Genomic DNA, 26,103 nt, shown 5'->3' with positions numbered 1-26,103 from the left:
GAGAGAATGGTACAGGTGGGCTGAGATGACTTCTGGCTGGATATTCAGGAAACAACCTTTTAAGCAGTGACCCGTGAGTAGAACAGGTATCATTTGAACTTAGAAACAGATACAGGGAGAGAGCTTTTCTCAGAATGAAAATAATGAGCAAAAGCAGATTGTGGGAAATTATGGAGCTTAAAGAGAAATTCTGAATAGTTCATGGTGTATAAAGCAGAAAGGTAGGAAATAAGATTGGAAAGGTAAAGTTCCAGTTTTGAAGTTGGTAGGTAAAAAGCTTCTGCTTTTTTTGTCTTAAAAATTTCTCAGTATATTGGGATGCCTGGGTGGCTCAGTTGGTTAAGCAGCTGCCATGATCCCAGCGTCCTGGGATGGAGTCCCACATCGGGCTCCTTGCTCAGCAGGGAGCCTGCTTCTCCCTCTGCCTCTGCCTGCCATTCTGTCTGCCTATGCTCGCTCTCTCCCCCTCTCTCTCTCTGTTAAATAAATTTAAAAAAAAAATTTCTCAGTATAGGAAATAGAAATATGAACTCCATCTTTGATGAAAGGAGGAGAAAGCTGAATGACAGATTACTTACAATTAGGGGGTGATCAGATGTAGTTGCCTACAGAATGAAATTCTGAAATCACTTAGGATTCAGATAGACTGGTAGTTAACTGGTACTCCAAGTAGTAATGGCTTAAACAAGTAAAATTATTTCTTCCTCACCTAAAAGAAATCTGAAGATGGGCAGTCCAGAGCTAAGGGGCCAGGACTCTTTGCAGGCTTTTTCCTTTCCCATTCTTAGGGTCTTCAAGGATCTCTTTATGGACATAGTGTAGCTACTAAAGCTTCAGCCAGTAGCACCCATGTTTCAGGCATCATAAAAGGATTCCTGTCTTCCACTTAAATGTTTTCCCTTTAAAGCCATTTCCCTTAAACCCCATCCAGCGACTTCTCTTGTGTTTCATTACCATCTCTTTCTGCAGAGTGAGGCTAGGAAATGTTATACCTGGGTTCATCATTTTCCCCAATAATGCAAGAGTCTTTTTTTTTTTTTTTTTTTAGTTTTATTTATTTATTTGACAGAGAGAGATCACAAGTAGGCTGAGAGGCAGGCAGAGAGAGGAAGGCAGAGAGGAGGAAGCAGGCTCCCTGCTGAGCAGGTGGGGCTCGATCCCAGGACCCTGAGATCACGACCTGAGCGGAAGGTAGAGGCCCAACCCACTGAGCCACCCAGGCGCCCCTGCAAGAGTCTATTTTTAAGGAAGGAGGGAGGGATGGACATTTGAAAGACAATTAGCAGTCCCTAGCAAAAAAATGAGGTTGATTTACCCATCCACCTCCAAAACTCTGCATTGAGTCAGCTTCTACCCAGCTTTAGAAGGCCAGTAGTCAGGCTTACATTTATCACATAGCAAATTTAAGAAACTGAGCAACCCAGACAGAAAGACCTACAGATAACAACATTTATGTTTGCCTCTTAAAATCCCCTGTGGTAATTCCACTCCTAAGTATATCCAGGAGAAATGAAAACGTAGGTCACCACAAAAACTTGCACATGAATGTACATAGCAACATTATTCATAATAGCCAAAAAGTGGTAATGACCCATATATCCATCAGGTGATGAACGGATATACAAAACATGATATTTCCATACAGTGCCTTAGAGTTGACCCTTGAACTCTCAACACTGGGGTTAGGTGTGCTGACCATACCCTTCCCATCCCTGCAACAGTCGAAAATACATATAATTTTTAACTCCCCAGAAACCTAACTGCTAATAGCCCACTGTTGACCAGAATCCTTATGGGTAACATAAACACTCAACACATATTTTATATGTTTTATGTGTGTGTGTGTGTGTGTGTGTGTATTATATGCTGTGTTCTTGTTATACAGTTAACTAGAGAAAAGAAAATGTTATTAAGAATATCCTAAGGAAGAGAAAATATATTTACAATACTGTACTGCATTTCTGAAAAAGAATCCACTTATAAGTACGTGGACCTACACAGTTCAAACCTGGGTTGTTCAAGGCCAGATGTATTATTCAGCCATAAAAAGGAAGGAAGTACTGGAACATGCTACAACATGGATAAATCTTGAAAACTTTATGCTGAGTGAAAAAGACCATCACAAAAGACCGTATTTTATATGATTCCATGTTTATGAAATGTCCAGAATAAGCAAATCTATAGAGACAGTAGATTAATGATTTCCAGAGGCTGGGGATATATGGTAGGGGAAGTGACGAATGAGAAATGACTTAATTGGTATGAGGCTTCTTTTTGGAGCAATGAAAATGTTTTAAGATTAGATTGTGGTGACAATTGCACAAATCTGAATATGCTGAAAACTGTCTAAGTGGATAGATTTTATGGTGTGTGAATCATACCTCAACCTCAATATAAATGTTAAATTATTAAAAACAAAACAAAACAGCTGGCCAGGAAATACTCTAAAATGAAACTTAGTCTATAAGCCCCGTTCCAATGCACAAAGCTTCCATTGTGTTTTTTAGTGCTTTACTATTAAATATAAACAGATAACCAAGAATCTCCAGATATTGGAGGAAAGTCTTTGACATGAAAGAGAGCAAAACAAATAAATAAGAGGGAGAAAAAAAAACCAACCCAGAAGAAACAGAAATACTACACAGAGCCAAAGACAACTTTAAAGCATAATATTTTCAAAAGATAAGATTGTACATCTATGAAAGAGTAATGAGATGATACAAGAAAAGGAACATCAAAGAATTAAGAAAGAGCTTAGAAATTAAAAAGATAAAAGCTCAAGTCCAGTCACTCTTCCAGAAAGTGGAACAGAAATTGAGAAAATTAACCCAGAAGATTCTAGGACAAGAGAACATAGGAAAACTTCAGAGAGGAAATTGTCAAAGAAACAATACAAGAAAATGTCTCAAAACAAGAAAATATAAATGTTCAGGTTGCAGTGACAGTTAAATTCCCAGCACAGTGAATGAAAAAAGACAAAAGACCTGCCACCCCAAGACAGACAGACAGACAGACACACACACACACACACACACCCCAATTCACATTATCAAGAAATAACAGATCACTGAAACTTTAAAAAAAAAATCTTAAAAGCTTCTGGAAAGAAAAAATAGGTTACATACAGAGGATGAGTGGGATGATCACATTGTAATTCTCAATAGAAACATTAAAAATTGGAAGTCATTGGAGAAATGTCTTTAAAATTGTGAGTGAAAATTATTTTCAGCCTAATACCCCATATACAGGGAAGTCCTTGAACGTCACACTGAGGAGTTTGGATTTTATTGTAATAAGCATTGGGGAGCCTTTAAACACTTTAAAGCAAGGAAATGACCTAATCAGAATTGTGTCATGTATAGATTAATCCAGGAATGGAATTTTAAATGATTTGGTATACAGAGACTAAGTTTGGGAAAACAGTTAGCAAAGAGCTATTGTCGGAAATAATGAGGGCTGTAAGGAGGATAGTGACACTGGGAATGAAGAGGCAGAGACAAGCAAGATAGGAGGAACATTTTAGAGGCAAAATCAATAGGATGTCACAAAGTCATCATAGTTCCAAAGCCATCTAATCAGATAAAAGCCAGTAAAGTGATTTCCTAGAATCAATATTGGCAACATTTTCAAATTAAAGCCATGTCATGTGGAAGGATGTTGGGACTGGAAAAGACTGATACTTATACCTTTCATTCAAATACATTTTTAAAAAGTTGAAAAAATGAGGAAATGCTGAAGAACAGTGGTCATACTACATTATCAGACATTCCAAGGTTCCGACTGCCTGTCAGGTGGTCATCCTTGCTCTGGAAATGCTACTTAAATTTACCGATCTTGAGGTAAAGGTAAAAACACGTGGGATAGAATTTTCTTAACCCCTTCACACATCCCTCAAATAAAAACCCTCACAGTGATGTCCTCAATTCTGAGGCCTACTGACAAAGCATGGTTTTAAAGCAGTCCGCTTGTTCATTGTCAGGAGATCCCTAAAAGTGTGGTGCTCCATTTGTAGGGAGAATTTTGGGACAATATACTGAGCTTCTTGAGTTTCTCCTAATTAAAACTAATTTTTTAATTTTACTTTGAATTTATATTCAAAGTACAATTTCACAAGAAATTGTAAAGTACAAAGTACAATTTCACAAGAAATTATAAAAATAGTATGTAGCGTCTTATAAACCTCTTCCTCAGCTTCCTCCAAGAGCTATATCTTATAACTGTACTATAATATCAAAATCAGATCATTGATCTTGGCACAGTACTATTAATTGGACTATAGACTTTACTTAGTTTTCACCAATTTTCATATGTTTTGCATAGTTCTATGCAATGTAATCCTATATATACAGATTCCTGTAATCACCGCCACAATCAAGATGTAGCATTGTTCCATTACCAGAAAAGAATTCCCTCTGCCCCTTCAGTCTTACCCTCCTCCCCACAACCAACGTTGTCCTCTAGCAACCACTAATTTGTTTTCCATCTCTATAGTTATCCTATTTCAAGACTGCTATTTAAGTGGAATCATATAGCATATAACCAATTAAGATTGCCCTTAGTTCAGTGCATAGAATGCCCTTGAAATCCACCGAAGTTGTTTGCTCCTTGTTACTACTGAGTAGTGTTCCACTGTATGGATGTACCAAAGTTTGTGAATCACTCACCCACTGAAGAAGATTTGAATACACATGAAGAAAAGTTGCCTATGCTTAAGTTTTCACTTCTCTGCTGTAAATGCACACTGAGTGCAGTTGCTTTGTTGGATGGTAGGCACAGGTTTAGGTATACAAGAAACTGCCAAACTCTTTTCCAGAATATCTGTAGCCATTTTACATCCCCACCAGCTGTGTTTACAGTGTTGTGTTTTTTGTTGTTTTGTTTCTTTTTAATATCCCAAGAGATTTTCACCTATCTTTTCTTCCAGAAGTTTTATGGTTTTTACCTTTTATATTTAGGTCACCAATCCATGTATTTAATATTTTGTTGTTTGAAATAAAAAGGTCTTGACTCGGAATGTATTGGTGTTCGGTCCAAGATATCAAAACTAAGAACTTGGCCCAGCCAAGCCAGTTATAGGGAGCCTGCCTTCCTTTGGTGAAGGAAACATTATAAACTACTTATTTCTCTCCAGATCTGCTCTTCCCTTCCAGCTTACTAATCATGGTTTTAGAAGTTGCCAGAAGGTTCTGGGCAAGAGAAAACAGAAAGGAGAAAAAAGTCGATAAAGTTCTAGTACTATCATAGCCCTCCATAATGCTATCTGAGCCTGCCCAATGTTTAAAGCTTACTGTTTCCTCATGGGATACGTTGGGGAATACTTCACAAATGTCTCATCTCTAAGGAGCTCTCATCTATGGTTTCATTGAGGTTAGTGGGTTTATGTCTATCCCAGATGTTCACTAGCAACTCCTTTCACAATTTCTAGGAAAGAATCCTTGCTCTTCTGCTCTCTTTGCCCTTCTAGTAGTACTCTTGTTCCACAGGAAATACCCACACATCCTTTGCCCTGACAAACCTCTCGGAGTGTAGGCTAATCTAAAAGCATCAACCCTTCTAGGTTCTGCCACCAACATCTAGTCATTTCTCATCATCTAGATTTTCCAGATGGAATCGAACTTCACCCTGTATGCATCATCTAGCCATTTCCCTGGTGGGAGTCAGGGGGATGAGCCTCACAGCTTTCTCCAAAAATTCTCTCTCACAAAATGCTTTCCCTTCTTCATACTCTGACCACTTCTTTTTTTAAGGTTTTATTTGTTCATTTTAGAGAGAGAGAGCGCACGCACACGCTGGGGGGAGGGGCAAAGGGAGATGGAAAGGAGACTCCCTTTGAGCAGGGAGCCCAGTGAGGGGCTCGAGCATGACCTGAGCGGAAGGCAGATGCTTAACTGACTGAGCCACCCAGGTGTCCCTTTGACCACTTTTTATCGTCTTGTTCTAAGAGGTTCAAGGTAATAGAACTGGCTCTGGAACATTTCCTTTGTAAGTTCTATAGTTTGTCTGGTACTTGAATTCAGTATACAAATCTGTTTTCTCTTATGTCTCAATTGAAACTGCGATTTTACTATCATCAGATGTGTATATAATACCTTTATTAATCTGTGGTCTTTAGCAAAACATACAAAGTGCAACATGGCCCTGTCTATACCTAACTCTCAGCATTATCTCCTACCACTCCTATGACAAGTCTGTCATAGGAGTTCTGTATTTCTTTGCTTTTGATCTTGCTGCCCTCTCTGTCCCAGATACCACTACCTAGTCATACCCCCGTCCTTTGTCATAATTTATAACATTCTAATTCATACTCATGCAACAATACCCAAATAAGGAATTGTATGCCTTTGGACTTCTTTGCCTTGTTCTTCCCATCCATCATCCTAAAGCAGGCACCTATCCCATGTACCCACTAATGGCCAAACTTACAGGACTCTTATAGGCCTTATTACTTTCTACTGAATTTATCTTTTCATGTTTCTGCTTACTGCAGCAGATTGGAAGCTCGTCAAGAGTACAAACAGCTTTTGTATCCTCATCCTTTCGCACAATGCCTGTCCTATCAAGGAACTTAATGTTTGTTGGCCTGAAACAGAAGACTGCAAATGAATTCTATATAATAAAGGAGAAGAATATTTTTCAATATGGTATACGTGCATAGAATGACAGTATCTCAGAAATTATTGGATTTCAGGTTATTAATTAATACAGTCTGGCTATAGATTATAGTTTCTCTTATCAGTGTTTACTGCTGTAGGCCAATTAAGGGTCCCCTAGTTTTATGAACTAAAATCCAATCCAGTTGTGTCATGAGAGCATTTAATCATTCATTAGAATGCTTTATCTTAATAGAAAAAGTTGTTCATGTACATTTATTCCATCTATCTTCATATTCTCACAACAAAGAATATTTTGAGGAATAACTATCTTGATCTCAACCAAATGAACACTTTACATAAAATAAACTCATGTCATATCACTGTGAAAAAGTCCCATGTTTGCAATGTTAGCCCCATTTTTATGGTGCTGTTGTTTATGAAATGTTTGTGAAATCATACATTATAACATTTGGTTCTCACAGTAACTGTGTGAAGGGTAGGAAGAGAAATCATTATCCACATTTTACAAATGAGGTAACTAAGATTCAGAAAGAATAAATTATTTGTCCTACATGACATATAGCTAGTGAGTGGTTTGAGGTGACAAAAATACATGCTTTTGGCTCCGAGTTGAGTGTCTTTTCCATTATATTCTGTTGCATGTGTTGATATGGATCCTCACTTGCTGAGGAAATGATTGAGAAGGAAAGGAAAATGGAAGGTAAAAATCACACATATAGACATACCTGCAAACGTACTCAAAATAGCAACTCTTAACAAGAGTAGACTAGAATGCAGTGATAATGAAAGTGTCAGTTTGTGGTCATTATGTTTCCATAATTTGCTGAAATAAAAAGCTAACTCCCTTTTGTACTCCTTTTTGTCTCTCCTCCCCTAATAAATCCAAATGTATTTGGTGAAAAAATAAAACAAAAGCACTAAAAGAAAATACAGTAGCTGGATTTCTTATGATCTTGGAATGGAAGAATTCTTTCTAAGCATAAACTGGGGGAAGTAATTATGACTATGACAGGAAAAGTACTAATTAACATGCAAAGAACATTTACATATCAGTTAAGTTCAGCAATTAGAAAAAAGGTTTAAGAACATGAAATAGCAGCTTGTAACTCACAGAAAAGGTAACTGAGATTGCCAATGATTATATTAAAATGTCTCAAACCCATAAAGAAATGCATAAGAAAACAATAATGAAATACAGTTTTTCACCAATTATCCTGGCAAAAGTTTTTCAAGTTCAGCCATATCCAGTTTTGGTGATAGCCTATATAGAAACACGCATCATTTGTAGGAGTTTAAATTGATGCCATATTTCTTTTTATAATGCCATATTTTATGTAGGATAATTTAGCAATATCAAAATTTTAAATATATGATCTCTTCAATCTAGCAGTTTCACATCTAAACCATAAATCATGCACATGTGCATTAAGATATGTATACTAAGATACTTTTTGAAACTGGGTGGTGATCACAGAAGAGAAAGAAAAGAAAAAAGAAGAAGAAAAGGGATGGGAAGGGAAAGGAAGAAAGAAAAGAAAAAAGACTGAGATGGTCCTCAGGGACTGGTTAAACCACTATAGGCCCATAGGGGAATTCTGTATGGTTATTAAGAAGAGGCGAATCATATCTATCTGTTCCAATATGAACAGAAGTCCAAAATACACTCTTAAGGAAAAAAAGTATGGTAGAAATCTGTGTGTGTGTGTGTGTGTGTGTGCAATGTATATGTATATATTTGGTTATCTGCGTATAAAAGGAAGGGTCACAAGCGTTGTTAATAGTATTTTCTCCAGGAGATTGAGGAAGGTACCTGTATTTATTTATATTCTTCACCTTCCAACCTTCTAGGCTCTTGGAATTTATTACCCATGAGTGTTTATTTCTTCATTGTTTAAGGGGAAGAAAGTGATTCATTGGCGGGGGAGAAGCACCTTTAAGCCCATTTCCACCTCATGTTTCCCTCTAGCTATTTCCCACCTTTTCACTGTCAGACTCCATGAGTTAGTCTCCAGTTTCTCACATCCCATTCATTATCTCTGCCTACTGCAGTCTTATCTTCGTCCTCATTGCTTCACTGAAATTACTCTTACCGAAGTCTCAATTATTTCTCAGTCCACATATCCAGCGGCTACTATTAATATTTTAACATACTGATCTGCAGTAATGGACAGTCCATGCTTCTTGAGGGCTCTCTTTCCGGGCTTTTATACTCCAGTCTTTTAAGTTTTCTTCAGTCTTTTAAATTCTTCGGTCTCTTTTTTTGTCAGATCTATAGGTTTAGATACTAGCATTCCTTGGGTTATTTTCTTAAGACTTCTTCTTGACCTGCATGTTGTCTTGCAGTAGTCATAGAGTCTTAGTCTAGTCAGGGGGGCTATAACAGAACGCTGTAGACTACTAGGTAGCTTATAATAAAAAGAAATTTATTTCTCATAGTTCCAGAGGCCGAGAAGTTCAAGAACAAATCTCAGGCAGATTCGGTATCTGGTCTGGACCTTCTTTCTGATTCAAAAGTTCCATCTTTTCACTGTGTTCTCACATGGGGGAATGAGCAGTGGATCTCTCCTGGGTGTATTTTATAAGGGTATAAATCTTATTCATGAGGGCTCCACTCTCATTATGTAATCACTTCCCATAGGTCACACCTCCAAATAACCATCACCTTAGAGTTTAACATTTCAACATAAATTTGTGGGTGGGGGGACACAAACATTCAGTCTACAGCAAATATCTACTCAGAGAAACCTTGAACTTATCTTTTACATAACTTGATTTCATTTCCACCCTCACTTCAACACGTGTTGCCTTTCATTCCCCATCTCTGTAAAGGATATCACCATCTTTCTGCCCAGGAGCTCATCCTCGGCTCTACTCTCTCCCTGATTCCTCCAGCATTCCATCATTAAGACCTATTTACCTTCTTCTTTTTTTTTTTTAACCTTTTTTTTTTTTTAAAGAAAAAAAGATTTTATTTATTTGTTCATGAGAGACAGAAAGAGAGAGAGAGAGGCAGAGGCAGAGGGAGAAGCAGGCTCCCTGCTGAGCAAGGAGCCTGATACGGGACTCTCCCAGGATCCTGGGATCATGACCTGAGCCGAAGACAGATGCTTAACCGGCTGCTAAGCCTAAGACCTATTTACCTTCTAATTATCTCTCAAATCCATCCACTTCTGCTAATCTATTGTTCATGATCTTGATTCACATTACTGCCATAATCTGTGAACTTAGTCTCTAAGTGTTCCATTTCTTGTCTGCCCTCTCTTTGTGCCTCTCTTTTCTCCGCACCTTAGCCAGAGTACTCTTACTGAGGTACACTTCTGATCAGGTTGTTCCCCCTCAACCACACAAAACCTTTCCATGTCCATCCACTGTTGTTTTATTTTGTTTGTTTTGTTTGTTTGTTTGTTCCAAATTGAAACACCCACATTACTACAAGTCCCATCATGGTGTTTCTTAAGCCTCAGTGATCCCCACCCCTCTTCTCTCTTTCCCTGTACTCACCCACACTGCACCAGAGCCACAGTGCTGAATTCTCTTCAGTTCCTTAAACACCTCAGACTTGAATACTTTCACTACAGGCCTTCTCAACAGGCTAGCAGTTCCCTCTAGAACTACACCTCCAGGTCTGCATGGAGCTAAGTTGAGGTCACAAGTTCACATTATTTTTTCCTCCAAGAAAGTTTCTCTGAATCCCAGTTAAGATCCAGGGCCCTTGGTAAATGCTCATAGAGCCTCTTTTGCATCCTTTTTCATAGATCTTACCACATTTTATTTTAATGGCTAACCAGATGATAAACTGTGGTGAGTACAAGGACTATGCCTTTCTTCACCATTGTATTTCTTGCATCTACCTCTAGTATAGTGCCTGACATATAATGTACACCAAGTAATTGTTGGATGGATACATTAGTTCATACATATATATTCAACTGAAGGAGAAAGTAATGGGAAAGCAAATAGTCAAGAGTTTAAGAATGAGTTGGGGCACCTGGGTGGCTCAGTGGGTTAAGCCTCTGCCTTCGGCTCGGGTCATGATCTCAGGGTTCTGGGATCAAGTCCCACCCACATCGGGCTCTCTGCTCAGCAGGGAGCCTGCTTCCTCCTCTCTCTCTGCTTGCCTCTCTATCCACTTGTGATCTCTCTCTGTCAAATAAATAAAATCTTTAAAAAAAAAAAAAAAGAATGAGTAAGAAGTAAATGTCATTGAATTCCACCAGTTTTTCCTCATTTATACTCCTCTCACCGATACTTACTGTATAGCAATTATGAGACCAAAAGTCTAACCTAAATTGGAGAAAGAGTAAAGTTGTTAGTCTTTTCAATCACTCTTTAACTAGTAAGTATGTTAGTTGAGTTGTTTGTGAGTATGGTTTGGTTTAGTTGGTTTTGCTTGTTTGTTTCACATTTTATTTAAAGTCCAACTAGTTTAACGTAGAGTCAAATATTAGTTTCAGGTGTAGAATTTAGTAATGGATCGCTCGTCACAGCAAGTGCCCTCCATAATGCCCTTCACCTGTTTCACCCATCCCCCTCCACCCATGACCTCTCCAGCAACCCTCAGTTTGTTCTCTGTAGTTAAGAGACTGTTTTATGGTTTGCCTCCCTCTTTTTTTGCCCCCACACATTCATCTATTTCATTTCTTAAATTCCATATATGAGTGAAATCATATGGTATTTGTCTTTCTCTGACTTATTTCACCTAGCATAATGCTCTCTAGCTCTATCCACGTTGTTGTTAAATGGCAAGATTCTTTTTATGGCCGAGTAATATCTCATTGTGTATATACACTACAACTTCTTTATCCATTTATCAGTTGGTGGACATTTGGGCTCTTTCCATATTTTGGCTATTGTTGATAATGATGCTATAAATGGGGGTGCATGTTCAAATCAGTACTTTTGTGTCCTTTGTATCCCTTCAAATCAGTATTTTTGTGTCCTTTGGGCAAATACCTAATAGTGCTATTGCTGGATCATAGGATAGCTCTATTTTTAACTTTCTGAGGCATCTCCATACTGTTTTCCAGAGTGACTGTACCAGTTTGCATTCCTACTAACAGTATAAGAAGGTTCCCTTTTCTTTACATTGTTTTATGGGGTTTTAAAAATTCAATATAGTTGTGTTTAATTCAGTAGGCAGTAGTAGATCTTATTCCATTTGCAACTTAAAGACAAAAAGCAATAGGTATATTACAGCATGGCACAGTTTCTATAAAAAGATTGTTCCTAGTGTCTGTAATATTGGAGGTTAGTTGAGATTTCTGCCCACCTAAACATGTTTTAATATTTATAATCTTGTTTTTCTTTTTTTTGTCTTCCTTCATTTCCTATATACCTGTATGTGTACCAAATATGAATGTGTACCAGGATAGGTTGAATGTCATTTTTGTCTATGATGATATATTTCCTTACCATGAGTTTGTTCATTTTAAGTGACAACTCAGGCTGACAAATATCCTTTTTTACCGTTAGCAGTTGGGCTCATTAGACCATCCTGTCTAGAGGCTGAGAGTAGGGAGAGGGAAGATCAGCAGTATATGTCATGTTTCCATAAATAGCTTTTTGTGTGAGTGGTTGTGTGGTATATTTTTTAAAGCTAACATAAAAATCAGTGAGTAATTTAAGCAGTAGGGACTGGCTTTAACTGCAGCAAATAAACCAGTGCAGCTAGGATCCTCAGGGAGGACATTCTTCTGAGCCCACAAGTAGAATTCTGGTGAATGAGTTCTAATTTATTTTGTTGTTGTTGTTGTTCAATCCAAGGAAGGAAACCTTTAAAATTATAGCACAGGGAAAGATCTCCTTTTTCAAAAGATGTATAAGGTCGATAAACAATAAAATGTAAGGTTCAGGTAAAGCCACATTTTTCCCAGAGTGAGATCTCAGATGCAAGTTTTAAAAACTTATTGGACCCTATGCGTATTTATTGGTAGAGTATTAGGATTCTGAATCTTGTTAGTTACTACCTGGGAAATTCTCAAACAAGGTAAAGTGCCTTAGGAATACATACTAGTGAATAACATTTCTGCACCCACCTTACGGCTGAGCTGTTTCTTCAAGAATTCAGTGAAGTGATCTGGAATCATAACTGCCAAGCCCAGCAGAAATTCACCTGCTCTGGAGTGCAGGATTTTGTGTGGCAATAAGCATTTTTAATTAAAAGTTTCCTGGATGATTTGGGACTGAATCGGTAAACACATGGCAGATTGAGCTAGCACATCCAAGCACCACTGGCACTTTGGGGGAAATACGGCTTTTTAAAAAATTGAATGGTGAAGCTGAGAAAAATCCAGCTGTGTTTTACTTAACATCACACTAATCAGAGTTGTTTGGCTCCTTTTTTTTTTCTATCAGTGTACCAGTGGTGTGTGCATTGGCTCCCCATCCCCCAACCCTTCACTTTTGTCTTCTAAGACTGATTTAAGATAGGGATGTGGGTTAAAGCAATGAAATACTTATTCACTGTAGTGAGTAATTGAAGGCTTCTCTTGTAGTTTATCTCTTAAATAGGTCAGAAGCAGCAGGTAATCTTCATCACCAAAGCAATTACATTTTTAACCCTTACCCATCACCTTGCTGGAGGCCTTGGAGTTTACGTAGCAATCAAGGCTGTTTGCTGACCTTAAAACAAAAATGTAAAGAATACGGTGTTCCTTAATTGAAAGTAAAATTGCTTCTGGAAAGCAGTTTCCCAATTAAACCAAGAAATAATTAGACTGGAGCCCTGAATGATTCTTACTTAGTGTTTGGGATGATGGGGTTTGGAGGCAGACGTGCAGAAGTTGGGAAGAGAACTCTGGCTAGTAGTCAAGAGATTCACAAGGTCCACTTTCAAGGCTAGGTTCCTTGATGAAGGCCATCGTCAGACTGGACTGGGAAAAATGACCTTAAACTCCAATTATTCTCTCTGTAAATCCACCTTCTACTTTACATTATAGAAGTAAGCTGTTGTGCCATACAGGGTTCTTAAAACTCTCTAGTTAGCAGAGTTAAGAAAAATCAATTCCCATGAAGGTACAGGAGGAGATAAACATGATTTAGAGGGGATGTGAGTTACTAATGCTATTACATAAAACCATTTGCCTGATAATACCTCCCCCCACCACCACCTCAAACCATTCCCAGGCTGCTTGATCTTCCTGTTTACTGTAATCCTGCTTCTCTGGGAATTACTTCTGTCTTCCCAGAGACATTTTTTCCAATACAGGAAGGGCTTGCTTATTTATTCAGTAGTAATGTTGAACATACTAGTGACTTTGGTGTTCAGTTCATGGGTATGAGGGTATAAGTGTGTGTACACACACATACCTACATGCTGAACAATAGGAGATTGTGAACTACAAATTAATCATTGCAATTTCAATAACTAGGAGAAGTTTTGGATTCTATTTCCAGATGTCTTGATTGTAATATCTGTTGATGGCTGCTTTTGGAAGTTAGACATAAGCATCAAAATGGAATTTGTTCAGCATTGTAAAAACAGTAAATAAGGATTTTTATCCATCTCTCTCTTTTAAAAAAAAAATGTGTAGTCCAGATAAGTTAATAAAAAAATAATACCTGGGAACATTAAACTAGGGTAAATACTGCAAAGGAAATAGAACAGATGTGAGAGAAAGATTGTTCTCACAAGTAGGATGTAGTGAATGCCTTCTAGTGGAGGGCAGGGAATCATGGAGGAGATGAGCCAAAGCTCAGGTTTGTTCCTCTATTTAAGAGATGCTCTTCCACCCACAGAGTTGCCTGTTTTTTCCCAACGGCCTCTGACTTTGAGAAACTGTTACTAAAAATGAGTAGTAGACGTTGCCATTCCTTCCTTCCTGTCTTAAAATGGTCACGTTCACAGAGCACGCTCCCAAGTCCTTAAGACCGCAGCTTCTCCCTGCTGCCTCCCAGCCCTGCTCTCCTTCTAGGCGGAGCGCCATGGCAACAGGCCCAGCCTAGAGCCCAGCACCTTGTTTGTGTTACCTGAGGGGCTGGCCGGCTTCAGCCTGAGGAGGAGAGGGAGGAATATTACCTATTCTGCAGCCTCTTTGGAAGGTGACTTCATGTTCCCTTTTTGGGTTTCTGTTCAACTTCTGTTGGAGACTTGAAATTACACCTGGAAAACATTTACCCAAAGATGTTCTCAGTCCCCGAAGGCAGCAGGGAAAGTCTGTTCTGTTGGCTCTTGGCTGCTAAGCAGAGGGTTGCTTTCTGAGGAGGCACACAGAGTGCCTCCCGACGTGGGACATGCGGCTCCGCTATGGTTTGGGGCTGCACCGCCACGTGGCTGTACCATTGCTTCATGTAGGTAGGCGTTTATTTTGTTGAAAATCAAATTAATTTCTGTTTGAGGATATTTGCCTTGAGAATTTTCCAAATAAAAGCAAGCCCTCTGCCATACCTGCTTCGATTTCAAATAGGCCTCCGTCTTTCCTACTGGGAGGCTCACCCCCTGAGCATGAGCGGCTTTTCGCTTCCAGACAACTCCTGGGAAAAATGGGCTGGAATGACTGTTGGATACGTGTTTGCAAAAACATTACAGTATCCCGTTAACTCCACTGGCTCCCTATGAAACATACTGGGAAAGGTTAGATGGTAATTATGTGGAAGTAAAAATTTTTTGTAGCCTTTAGTTATTTATAGTGGCGGGGCTGTGTTTGCGGTTTATAACATGTCATTGTCTTACCCGAGAGAGCAGGAGGAAAGAAATGTCACCTTGTTATATTCTTATGTACAGAACATTCAGTGGCATTTGTCCCTTTCATACATGCTTTGTATTATCCATGGGAAATAGACATAGTAGCTTTTTGACCTTAGATATGCTGCTGAGTGTCAGAACACATGTTTTTCAGTGTAAACATGAAATGGTAGTTGTTTTTCATGTGTGTGGAAAGAAGAATGGATGCAAATTCCTACTGCTCAAGATGTTTCTTCCTATCTGGAGCTTGATGAAATAATGTGAGAATGGAAACAAAAGGGAAAGAGCAGCCTTTAGTGCGAGCTTCCTCTAACTTACTGCTTTATAATTTAATCGAAAGCCACTCTGATATTAATGTTAATGTAGTCGTTTCAAGGAAATAAATGAAGCTCTTTATTCAATGTGTTTTACAAAAATGAATGTCTTTACACAAGACATTTCTTTTTATCTGTACTAGTGGGTACTTCTACTCAAAACACATATATTTAACTCTGGGTGTTTTAGTCAATAAATTCTATAATTATTGAGTAAAACCACTTGGCTATCTAGTTCTGGATCCAAGAATATTTTACTTTATATCGCTTGACTTCATTAATACTTCCCAATCTTGAAGGGCAGCGAGGAACTAGCTCCTGTCATGACCGGAGTCATGCCCAACATTCTTTTTTAAACAACTGAGAAACAGAATCAGTCAGGGTGCCTGAATGGTGTTGACAAAGATTTGTTCTTCTAGATGAGAGTTTGAACATTTTTTTTGAGAGTGGGAGGTTTCTTCAAGGCATTTTATTCTTTATTCATGTTTATACAGTAAAGCGTGGATATGACCAAATGCTCGCCAGAAAAGAATTCCACATTGAGATGGAAATCAGATCTTTTGAAAGGCAGGGTCTTGTGCTGAAAAGTTTGGCTTTGACTGTTTGTGTGAATGTGTTTATTCTGCCAAAACAGAAAGAAACAGAATGAGGGTTCACCCACCACTATTTCATCAAGGAGAGAAGAGGTTCAAGCTATGACAATAAAAAAAGAAAGAAAGAAAACAACTTTTGATAATACCTTTGCCTGAAAAAAGAATATGTAAGCTACCTTGAATAGTATTTATTTCTTCATCTTCAAGATGGGAATGAAGATAAAAACAATGTTTGTAGTAGAGTTTTTTTGAACTCCCTTGAGACTGGTAAAGTTATGTTTTTATATTGTACTGAAAAAGTGTGTGTATGTGTACACACACAAATATGTATGTGGTTTATATGTGCCATGTGAATATGGCTACTGTGATTATCATGGATTAACTACTAATTTGCCTCTTATTTACATTTCCCTTGGGAATTTATACATTTGTTGTTAACCTCCAGTGTATCAGTACTTCATTTTCTTGTTGGCCAAGGAGTTACACGGTCTAAAATATCTTCTTCTACTTTTAGGGCTCGAGGTCTGCCTAAACTAAAAGAGTCACGTTCCCATGAGTCCTTGCTGAGCCCTTGCAGTGCGGTGGAATGTCTGGATCTAGGCAGAGGAGAGCCTGTGTCAGTGAAACCACTCCATAGTAGCATCCTTGGGCAAGACTTCTGCTTTGAGGTAAAAAGCATAGAAAGAAGGAAGAGAGGTTAACCAAACAGATTTTCTAGCCAGTAGTTTTATGATTTCTTTACTGTGGGTGGTATCAATGATTTGATCATCTTAAGTGACTTTCACTTGCTGAAAATTGCCTACTTTTAGGAAGAAAGTTGGTAATCTGTTAATCTAATTATATTGGTCATTACAGTTATTGATAGTTTTTCATTCCTTTTGGCCTAGTCTGCTTTCAAAATAATGGGTTCTTATTATATTCTCGGCAGAGGTAACAAGTCTAACAATAATTTACTAAGCTAGTATTTTCATTTTATAGGTTTTTTGCCCTTTTTAAATTTTTTATTCTTTCATTTATTTTTTCCTAGGTTCAGTAATTTTTTAGTTTTGATAAAAATAACACCCACTGTTTATCTTTCTCCTGAAGACCTAAGCCCCCAATTTTAATGATTCTTTGAGAAGATTGATCAAAACCATAATTTTTCTAAGTACAACCTCGGCAGTTCAAGATCTGAGACCTTGTCTTATTTATTTTTATAATCCCCTGCACACAGCCTAGTCCCTGGCACATTGCAGGTGCCTGGTTTCTTTAATGAATAAATTGCTCTTCACCAATAAATTATGACCATCACTTTTTCTAAGGTAATTTCTCCCTCTAAAACTAAATGTACACAATTGACCAATTTTGTAATTTAAAGTTTAAAACTACATATATAGGGGTGCCTGGGTGGCTCAGTGGGTTAAAGCCTCTACCTTCGGCTCAGGTCATGATCCCGGGGTCCTGGGATTGAGCCCTGTGTCTGGCTCTCTGCTCAGCAGGGAGCCTGCTTCCTGTTAACTCTCTCTTCCTGCCTCTCTGCCTACTTGTGATCTCTGTCTGTCAAATAAATAAAATCTTTAATAAAAAAAAACTACACATATATAAACAGATCCATATATATTATATTACATAATTATATATGTATGTATGTATAATTGTTCAGATTAAGATTTGGTTAACTAGCGTGAATTTAGTGACTAATATGAATGACTGACTAATATGAATGCTGTGATAGATGGTGTAGAAGTTGAAAGGTGTTTGATTCCTGTTCTTATGGATCCACCCTATCCAACAGAAATATAAATTAACCAAATATGAAATCTAAAATCTAAAATTTTATTAAACCCAAGTATCATTTTAACATGTAACTAATATAAAATTATCAGTGAGATTTTTTTATATCCTTTTTGTTTTTTAAGCTAAGTATTCAAAATGTGTACATGATGTGTATTTTATATTTACAATACATCTCGTTTTGGACTAACTCCTTTTCAGGGGTTCACGTAGCCACACGTGGCTAGTAGCTACCATATTGAACAGCATGCATAATCTGATCTCATTCACTAGGTTGTAAGTGTGGATTGAATTAATATGTGAGCACATTCAAACTATTTGGGCAGGCCATTTATTGGTGTTCTTTTTTTTACCAAAGTCATGTGAATTTTCCCCTATTTGTGGACCTCAGTTCAACAGACTGCATACCAGGCCCAGTGTTAGGTTCTGAGTATATAGACAGCATGTTCATTTTTAAAGGACAGTGATAATAGTGATCAATAACTGGAAATGGACAAGCTTGTTGCCTAGTGGAGAAGAAATGGGTTCCAAAGACATTAATTCAGTACTGCTAACTCTTCTCACTTTCATAGAATACCCTTTCTGTAATATTTTAGTGAAGGCAGTTCCAAGAAATTTGATAAGCTATTTAGAGGTTCCCTTGCATTTTCAGTTATATCGAGCATATTTGTTCGCAAGTATTTGAAGATGTGGCCTGGAAGGTTCTTAATATTGATCTTTCTGAACTGAAGGCCAGTTTTAGGTTCTGACCTGAATTCTCAGTGGCTTTTGTTTTCCTACCTGGAAATGAGTGTGAATGCTCCCTCCATGAGAGAAAAAAAAGCAGATGTAGATGTAGAATAGAGACGTCATGGAACCACCAAGTATCATTTTGGTTTTGTACGTTACAATTTGGGTTCATAGCATATTTGTAACTCACAAGGTTAGAATGACAAAGATAGAGCCCCCAAATCCTGTTTCCTTTTCCTTATCTCTAATCTTTATGTTGAAGGTTACATATTTAAGTGGAAGTAAATGCTTCAGCTGTAACTCCGCTTCAGAGAGAGATAAGTGGATGGAAAACCTTCGTAGGACAGTTCAACCAAATAAGGTAATAGTGGCTTTGAGTGTCTAAAAAATGTATACCTCTGTAAGCAATAAGTTGATAGAAGGTAAATGCGGCAATCACACCTTAATTTTTACTTACATGTTATGCCATTTTACACTCAAAATAATCTTATTGCAGATATTATTGTGATTTTACCCGTGTGGGTAAGAAGACTCACAAGTTACATGATGAGCCCAGGTGAGAAGCTGGTGCATGACAGAAGTGGGACTAGAACACTAGTTTCTTAACTACTTATCTCTTCTTTTATTTGCAGAAACTGGGCCAGTTGCCACTAGGCTGGCCTTTTAGGACTTACATTACAGGATATTTTTTTTAACCCAAGTAAATTGACTGTATGAGGCTAAGATTCTGTTATCTTCTTATTTAGAGCTTGCTATTTTCCTGAACAAAGAGAAAGAATCCCTTTCATTATTTAATGACTGCCCTTAATAAAGTGCATGGTCAATATCACCTACTTTAAAATTAAAATGTTGTTTTTCTAGGACTTCAACTTTCCAACTCAACTTTGTTGCTTTCTTATAGGACAATTGCAGACGAGCTGAAAATGTTCTTCGTTTGTGGATCATTGAAGCCAAGGACCTTGCCCCTAAAAAGAAATATTTCTGTGAACTGTGCCTTGATGATACCCTCTTTGCTCGTACAACCAGCAAGACCAAAGCAGATAATATTTTCTGGGGTGAACATTTTGAATTCTACAGCCTTCCACCTCTTCATAGCATCACAGTTCACATTTATAAAGATGTGGAAAAAAAGAAAAAAAAAGACAAGAATAATTATGTAGGGCTAGTCAACATTCCCACTGCCAGTGTGACTGGTCGCCAATTTGTAGAAAAATGGTACCCAGTGAGTACCCCTACACCCAACAAAGGAAAGACAGGAGGACCTTCTATTCGAATTAAATCACGTTTCCAAACTATCACCATTCTGCCTATGGAGCAATACAAAGAATTCGCAGAATTTGTCACCAGCAACTACACCATGCTGTGTTCTGTCCTTGAACCAGTAATCAGTGTGAGAAATAAAGAGGAGTTGGCCTGTGCCTTAGTGCACATTCTTCAAAGTACTGGCAGAGCCAAGGTAAGTGAAAAAGGAGGGCTGCATTACCCAACATCTCTTCCCTTTTATGAAGAAGTATATATATACTGTGTTTCATGCAGAGATCTAAATTGGAGAAGAATGCTTTGCTAATGATTAAAAAAAATTTTTTAGGAAGGAAGCCTAGTAGTAGTAGTAGTATATCCAGGAATTGGGGATTACAAAACAAAGAAGTAACATGGAGAAACCAGCAGATATTTATTTTAAAGTCCATTTGCATGAAACATAGATATCAGGGCTAGCTCTTTATTTTCTGACCAAAGAAATGGTACAATTGGTGTGCTAATCCCATAGTGTATTCAAGATTATCTTTAATTCCAGAGTGTGCTGTATAATGGTTATATTCCTCACTATATTTTAAGTTAAGATTATCTGATGACTCCATTCCCTAGTCACAGAAGGAGGCATTCCAGAAGCATGGTAGGCATCAATAAGAGTCTTCATGTAAAGGGTTTTGATTAGCAGCTGTTTCATGATAGTCTTAACCTCATTTCATCCTGGATAGAAGTAAAAATTCAGGAAGATGGAAAAAAGAGAAATATGCTAATTATATGAAGAAAACCAACCAGCTGATAGTCTTTGATCAGCCCAAACTATGATAATTACCATCTCTATGCGGTGTATTCGCTAGGCTGAGTCTTCATTAGAGTCAATGAAATGGATCATGGTAAAATCATATTTTAGATCTAGAGTTCACAGCTAGAATAATTTATTTAGAACCAAATAATAAAAGCAAGTGCTTTTAAGATTTCTTGATACAAATCATAATAATATATCAGTATACTCAATATATAGTCCCTTATCTGACTGCCTTCCTATGATTATCATTTTTGTAGTTGAGTGTTTTGATAATAATTTTGAGTTTTTTAGTATTACAAATGCATATGAGTTTGGGGTGAGGTGCCATTGAAGTTTGAATTTCATCTTTGAATAGGTATGAATATGGTCATTCTGCTCTTCCATTGCTTAAGGCTCAAGATATATATGTATTTTATATATATATATATATATATATATATATATATATATATGTATGTATTATATATATATATCCATATCATGTGTATATATAGGATATTTTAAAACAATTTTATTGGGTACAGTTTATATACAATACACCCATTTTAAGTGGAAAGTGCAGTGAATTTTGACATATTATGCACCCACGAAAACCACACAGTCAAGACACAAAATGTTATTCATCACCCCCATAAGTTTCCTCCTGTTCCTTAGTACATGAGTTGTAGTAGTGATTCCTACATTTGTAACTCTTACTTTGTTGAGCTGCCCCAGAGTAAATCCCATTACTGTTCAAAATGCTTAATTTTAAAGTAAAAGTAAGTCAGCATATTTCCTTTGTTTTTGGTTTTGGAGACTGAAATATATAACACTCCAAATATGATGTTACTACATTTAAACTAAATAACAATAAACATTGACTTTTACATCAAGTTAATCTTTAAGATGATTGAGGAACGAACAAGCTATTCTTAAGGACTTTATTTCTCTTTATTCCTTTTTTCTGGGTGAATGTGTATATAGATGGATGGGGATTGATAGATGAATAGATAGATAGATAATTAGCCTAGAAGATGAGTTCAGGTGTTAAGTTTAAGAAATTCCATGTTGACAGCATGGACCAGTTTATAACTCTGATATATTGAGCACCTTATATGTACCAGAAACTAATAGTGAAGATCTAGAAATGACTAAAAATAGACACTGTCTTTGGCCTCATGGGGTTTATGGTCTTCTTGGGAAAACAGATAATAATCAAGTTCTTACAGAAACAAATGTGTGATTACAGTGAGAAATGCAGAGAAAAAAATAAATATGAGACTGTGAGAGTGGGGAATAGGAGACCTGACTGATGCTGGTTCAGAGAAGGCCTCACTGAGGAAATGAGGTACAAACTAGAATCAAAGGATTTGAGGAATTAACTCCATGAGAGTGAGGGCAGAAGCGACGGTAGGAGTGAGGCAGAACTGGGAACAGCATTTGCGAAGCTTTGTGGCTAATAGACAGCATCCTATGTTAGAAGGGGCTTGGTGGTGTTTGAGGGCCTTGTGGCTGGAATGGAGTGCAGAGACAATGGGTATACAAGGATGCTGGGAAGGTGGACGAAAACCAGAAAATAGAGGAACTTGTGGGCCGCATATAGACGTATGGTCTTTATCAAAAGTATGATGGAAAACCTTTGGCGGAATTTTAAACCTAGGGCCGGTGATAGCTTTTATTCCAATTGACTTTTGTTTTTTTTGTTTTTTTTTTCCAAATGAATCATGCAGCTTTAGTCTTAAAGCAGCATTCTCAGGATGTCTGATATTTCATCGATTTCTTGTAGCGCATATTATTTATTCATTTGCTTTGTGCCTGATTGAACATTTGCCACCAGGATTTTCTCACCGACTTAGTGATGTCCGAGGTGGATCGCTGTGGAGAGCACGACGTCTTGATTTTCAGAGAGAACACCATTGCCACCAAATCTATTGAGGAGTACCTCAAGTTGGTGGGACAGCAGTATCTTCACGACGCACTGGGTATGGAGAAGAAGCACATTGTTTTCTTTGCTTTTCAGTTTTGTTATTTCAGTTTTGTTATTTCACCCTCATAGGACAAACAAATTGAACTCAAATTCAGCATATTGCTTAGTTCTAGCTGACTAGAGTGTTAAAGTTTGAGTTCCAGCTGTAAGTTTCTCTGTAGTAGTACTCACAAGTGGTACTGCTTTATTACACGTTGATTTATTGCAATATGTACAGAAGGAGAAAGCTCATCAGCATATGCAGCTACCCCCGGGGCCCTAAGTTCCTGACACTAAGACACACAATGTAAGTGGATGTCACTACTAGATCTGAGGGTACCTGTTTCCCCCGAAGTATTGATGATTTACGTTACGATATAAATATATTACCTAAACCTTGAAAGTGTTAACATTTGTTATCATGTATCAAAAGTTAAAAACTTTTGCGAGTTCCCTTAACTCCCAATTTCTGCCTGAAGGATTGCTAGAATTTTGCCCAGTCAGTAGTTTGGGTTTTTTTTTGTTTGTTTGTTGGTTTGGTGTGGGGTTTTTTTTTTAGATTTTTTTTTGTTTATTTACTTGACAGAGATCACAAGTAGGCAGAGAGGCAGGCAGAGAGAGAGGAAGGGAAGCAGGCTCCCCGCTGAGCAGAGAGCCTGATATGGGGCTCGATTCCAGGACCCTGGGATCATGACCTGAGCCAAAGGCAAAGGCTTTAACCCACTGAGCCACCCAGGGGCTCCCCCTTCAGTAGTTCTTGCTGACTAGGCCACTAACCTGGAATTCCAGATCTGGTCATGAAATTCAGGCATTAAAACCACTAGAGTAATGGACTGTGCTGGGTGACATACATCATGACATTGAGTTTCTTGAAGAACATAGTCATTCCTTTTATCTTTATATCCCTAGTATTTCCCACAGAATGTAGAGCAGCACCATCATACACAAACATAATATGAGTCACATGTGAGTAATTTAAATTCCCGGGTGGTCACAGTATAAAAAGGGTAAAAAGAAACAGGTAGAATTAATTTTAATAACATTATACTTAACCCAGTATATCCAAATATTATTTAGCCAGTTATCAGTATAATAATTATTAGTGAGGCACATTACTTTTTTTCATGCAAACTCTTTAAAATTTGGTTTGTGTTTCACTTTTGTTACATATTCCAGTTTGCACTAGCCCCATTTCAAGTGCTCAGTAGTCACATGTGATGGTCAAGAGTAGACAGTAAGTTATGTTGAATGAATAGACCGATTTTTGCTCTCAAGGAGTTTATAAAATGGGGAGATAAGGTAAGGGTATCCCTATAAAAAGGGAGAGAGGGAGATTCTGTGTTTTTCCAAAGAATTAATTCTAGCTGATGGAATTTCACGTGTAAGATATATAAACAGTGTGTGTGTGGCTTGAAGAATTAGAAGGGTTATATAAAAACAGATATTGGACAAGGAAAGTAGTAGGAATTAGCATAGGGAAAGAACCACAGGGACAAAAAGATATAAAGGTATGAGAGAACCAGACATGTATGAAATAAAATTAATTAGCTGAAAAATGAAATGAAACAGACAAGTCAATAGCAACAACAAAGATTAGAAAAACAATGAGAACCAATTTGTTGAGAGCCTTGAATCCAGGCTGAAGAGTTCAGATTTTACAGTAATCACTGCTGAGCCACTGCAAGTCCTGAGCAGGGTATTTTCAATAGAATTAGTTTACCAAAATGATTAACATGTGTTGGTGAAGAAAGCGACTGAAAACAGAGACCAGTTAAGAAGCCATTGTAAGAAGGAAGGCCAAAAATCAGGAGCCTCTGAATGATGGCATCCCCAAGAGTAAGAGGAAAGGGGGTCTGAGAAATATGAAAGAAGTGGAGCTGATGGGACATGGCAGCTTGTCAATTTGTGAGAATGGGCCAGAGCAGGCGGTGGAGACCAGATACCACAAGGGATGTTGGGCCTTGAGTTACTAGAAGGATGATGCGATTCTTGGCAGAAATAAAGAACACAGAAGTAGTAGGCTTGAGAGATGAAAAGTAAGTATTTCCACTTTGTAGGTATTCAATTTGATGTTCTAATAGGAAATCCCAGGGGTTCTAGGTGAGAAATTCCAAGACATCTGTCTAGGTGTCTCTTGGAAATTTTGGACCGAGTTACCTATGTGGAGGGATAAGTGATGCTACAGATCTTCCAGTCCACCTAGGTTTATGATACAGACAGAAGGAAGAGGGGGAACAGGAAGTGATCACAAAGAGAAAGCACACATGCACACATGGAAAACAAGGAAACCAAGAAAATAGTCCTAGACACCGAAAGACACGAAAACATGGATAAAGTCAGAGATTGAGGAAGGCAGAGATTAAAAAGAAAAAAACTACTGCATTTGGCAACGTAAAGAGCACTAGTGGCGGCTGGGACTGCTCTCAGGAGGACAGGAACCAGGTTCTTCGGGCTATGGTGTGAATGACTGCCAAAGAAATGGGCCCACTGTGTTTACATGAAGTGGACTCACTGTAGCAGTGATTAATCCCTACTTTGCAGAAGTAAATTTTTTCTCTTCCTTCTTCCTAGCTTCATATTCTCTTCTCTAAGTCATGTGCTTTAGTTTAAGATATAATGGGAATTTGTAAGAATAGTGAAAGTGGATTTTCACTGATATTGGGAAAGTTACAGAGAGGTTCATAGTCTCACCTGAAGAGCTTATTACAGTCATATAAAGTATTATCTCATGGCTTGCTTTAATGATTTGCATTGCCTTATAAAAGGCAATGATGAAACATCTCAAATCGTAGTCTCCATTCTGTGGACGTAGGGGTAAATATGTGTTTACTAACTACTACTTCTTAAAAATCAAAATCTATGTTCTGCCATTCGGTGTACTAATACACAAATTTCCAAATAAATAATTTCCAAAGTGAAAAGTGGATGCAAGTGCTATGATATGAGAGAGAATAACTAAATAGCTGATGGGCTAAATGAGACATGAAAATTCAGTGACCATGAGAAGAAACTCAAATAACCCCACATAGATCTCTATTATCATATTTATAACCCAAGAGCAGAGACCGGGGTAGTGAAAATGGCTGCTGCTTCCAAAAGCATAAACAAAATTAAGTAGTAAGATGCTTCAGGATGGAGATTCTACTGTCTTCTTCCTGCTTAACTTCCCAATTTCTAGTTAGCCTTAATATCCTAGATGCTCAATAGCTGTCTCTTCTCCCATATTTTACTTTTCTGAGAGAAATGCTCTTTTGAAAACAACCAACAGTGTCTTGGAGCCAGTGTAAATTCAGACTGATTTTGTATGGTTTGAGATAGTAATGTGATTTTTCAAGTAGTAACCCTGAAGAACTGCACAATTTTCAGTTGCCTGAGAAGAATTCAGTTATTTTCATATGA

The 26,103-nt window shown here is 37.7% G+C and overlaps 1 protein-coding gene across 8 annotated transcripts in view; it reads left to right on the top strand.

Annotated features, from left to right (window-relative positions):
- The window catches only part of RASAL2 (RAS protein activator like 2), a 365,886-nt gene that overhangs the window by 308,410 nt on the left and 31,373 nt on the right, over positions 1-26,103 (top strand). For all 8 annotated transcript variants that reach the window (XM_032317292.1, XM_032317291.1, XM_032317289.1 and 5 more), the window contains 4 exons: positions 16,719-16,872; positions 18,969-19,067; positions 19,608-20,162; positions 22,576-22,720. In XM_032317292.1, the coding sequence (XP_032173183.1) occupies positions 16,719-16,872; positions 18,969-19,067; positions 19,608-20,162; positions 22,576-22,720 (953 nt within the window). The remainder of the gene's footprint in view (positions 1-16,718; positions 16,873-18,968; positions 19,068-19,607; positions 20,163-22,575; positions 22,721-26,103) is intronic.

This window comes from Mustela erminea, chromosome 17 (genome assembly GCF_009829155.1).
Source record: "Mustela erminea isolate mMusErm1 chromosome 17, mMusErm1.Pri, whole genome shotgun sequence".
NCBI lineage: Eukaryota > Metazoa > Chordata > Mammalia > Carnivora > Mustelidae > Mustela > Mustela erminea.
This window is presented reverse-complemented; position numbering and strand designations above follow the sequence as displayed.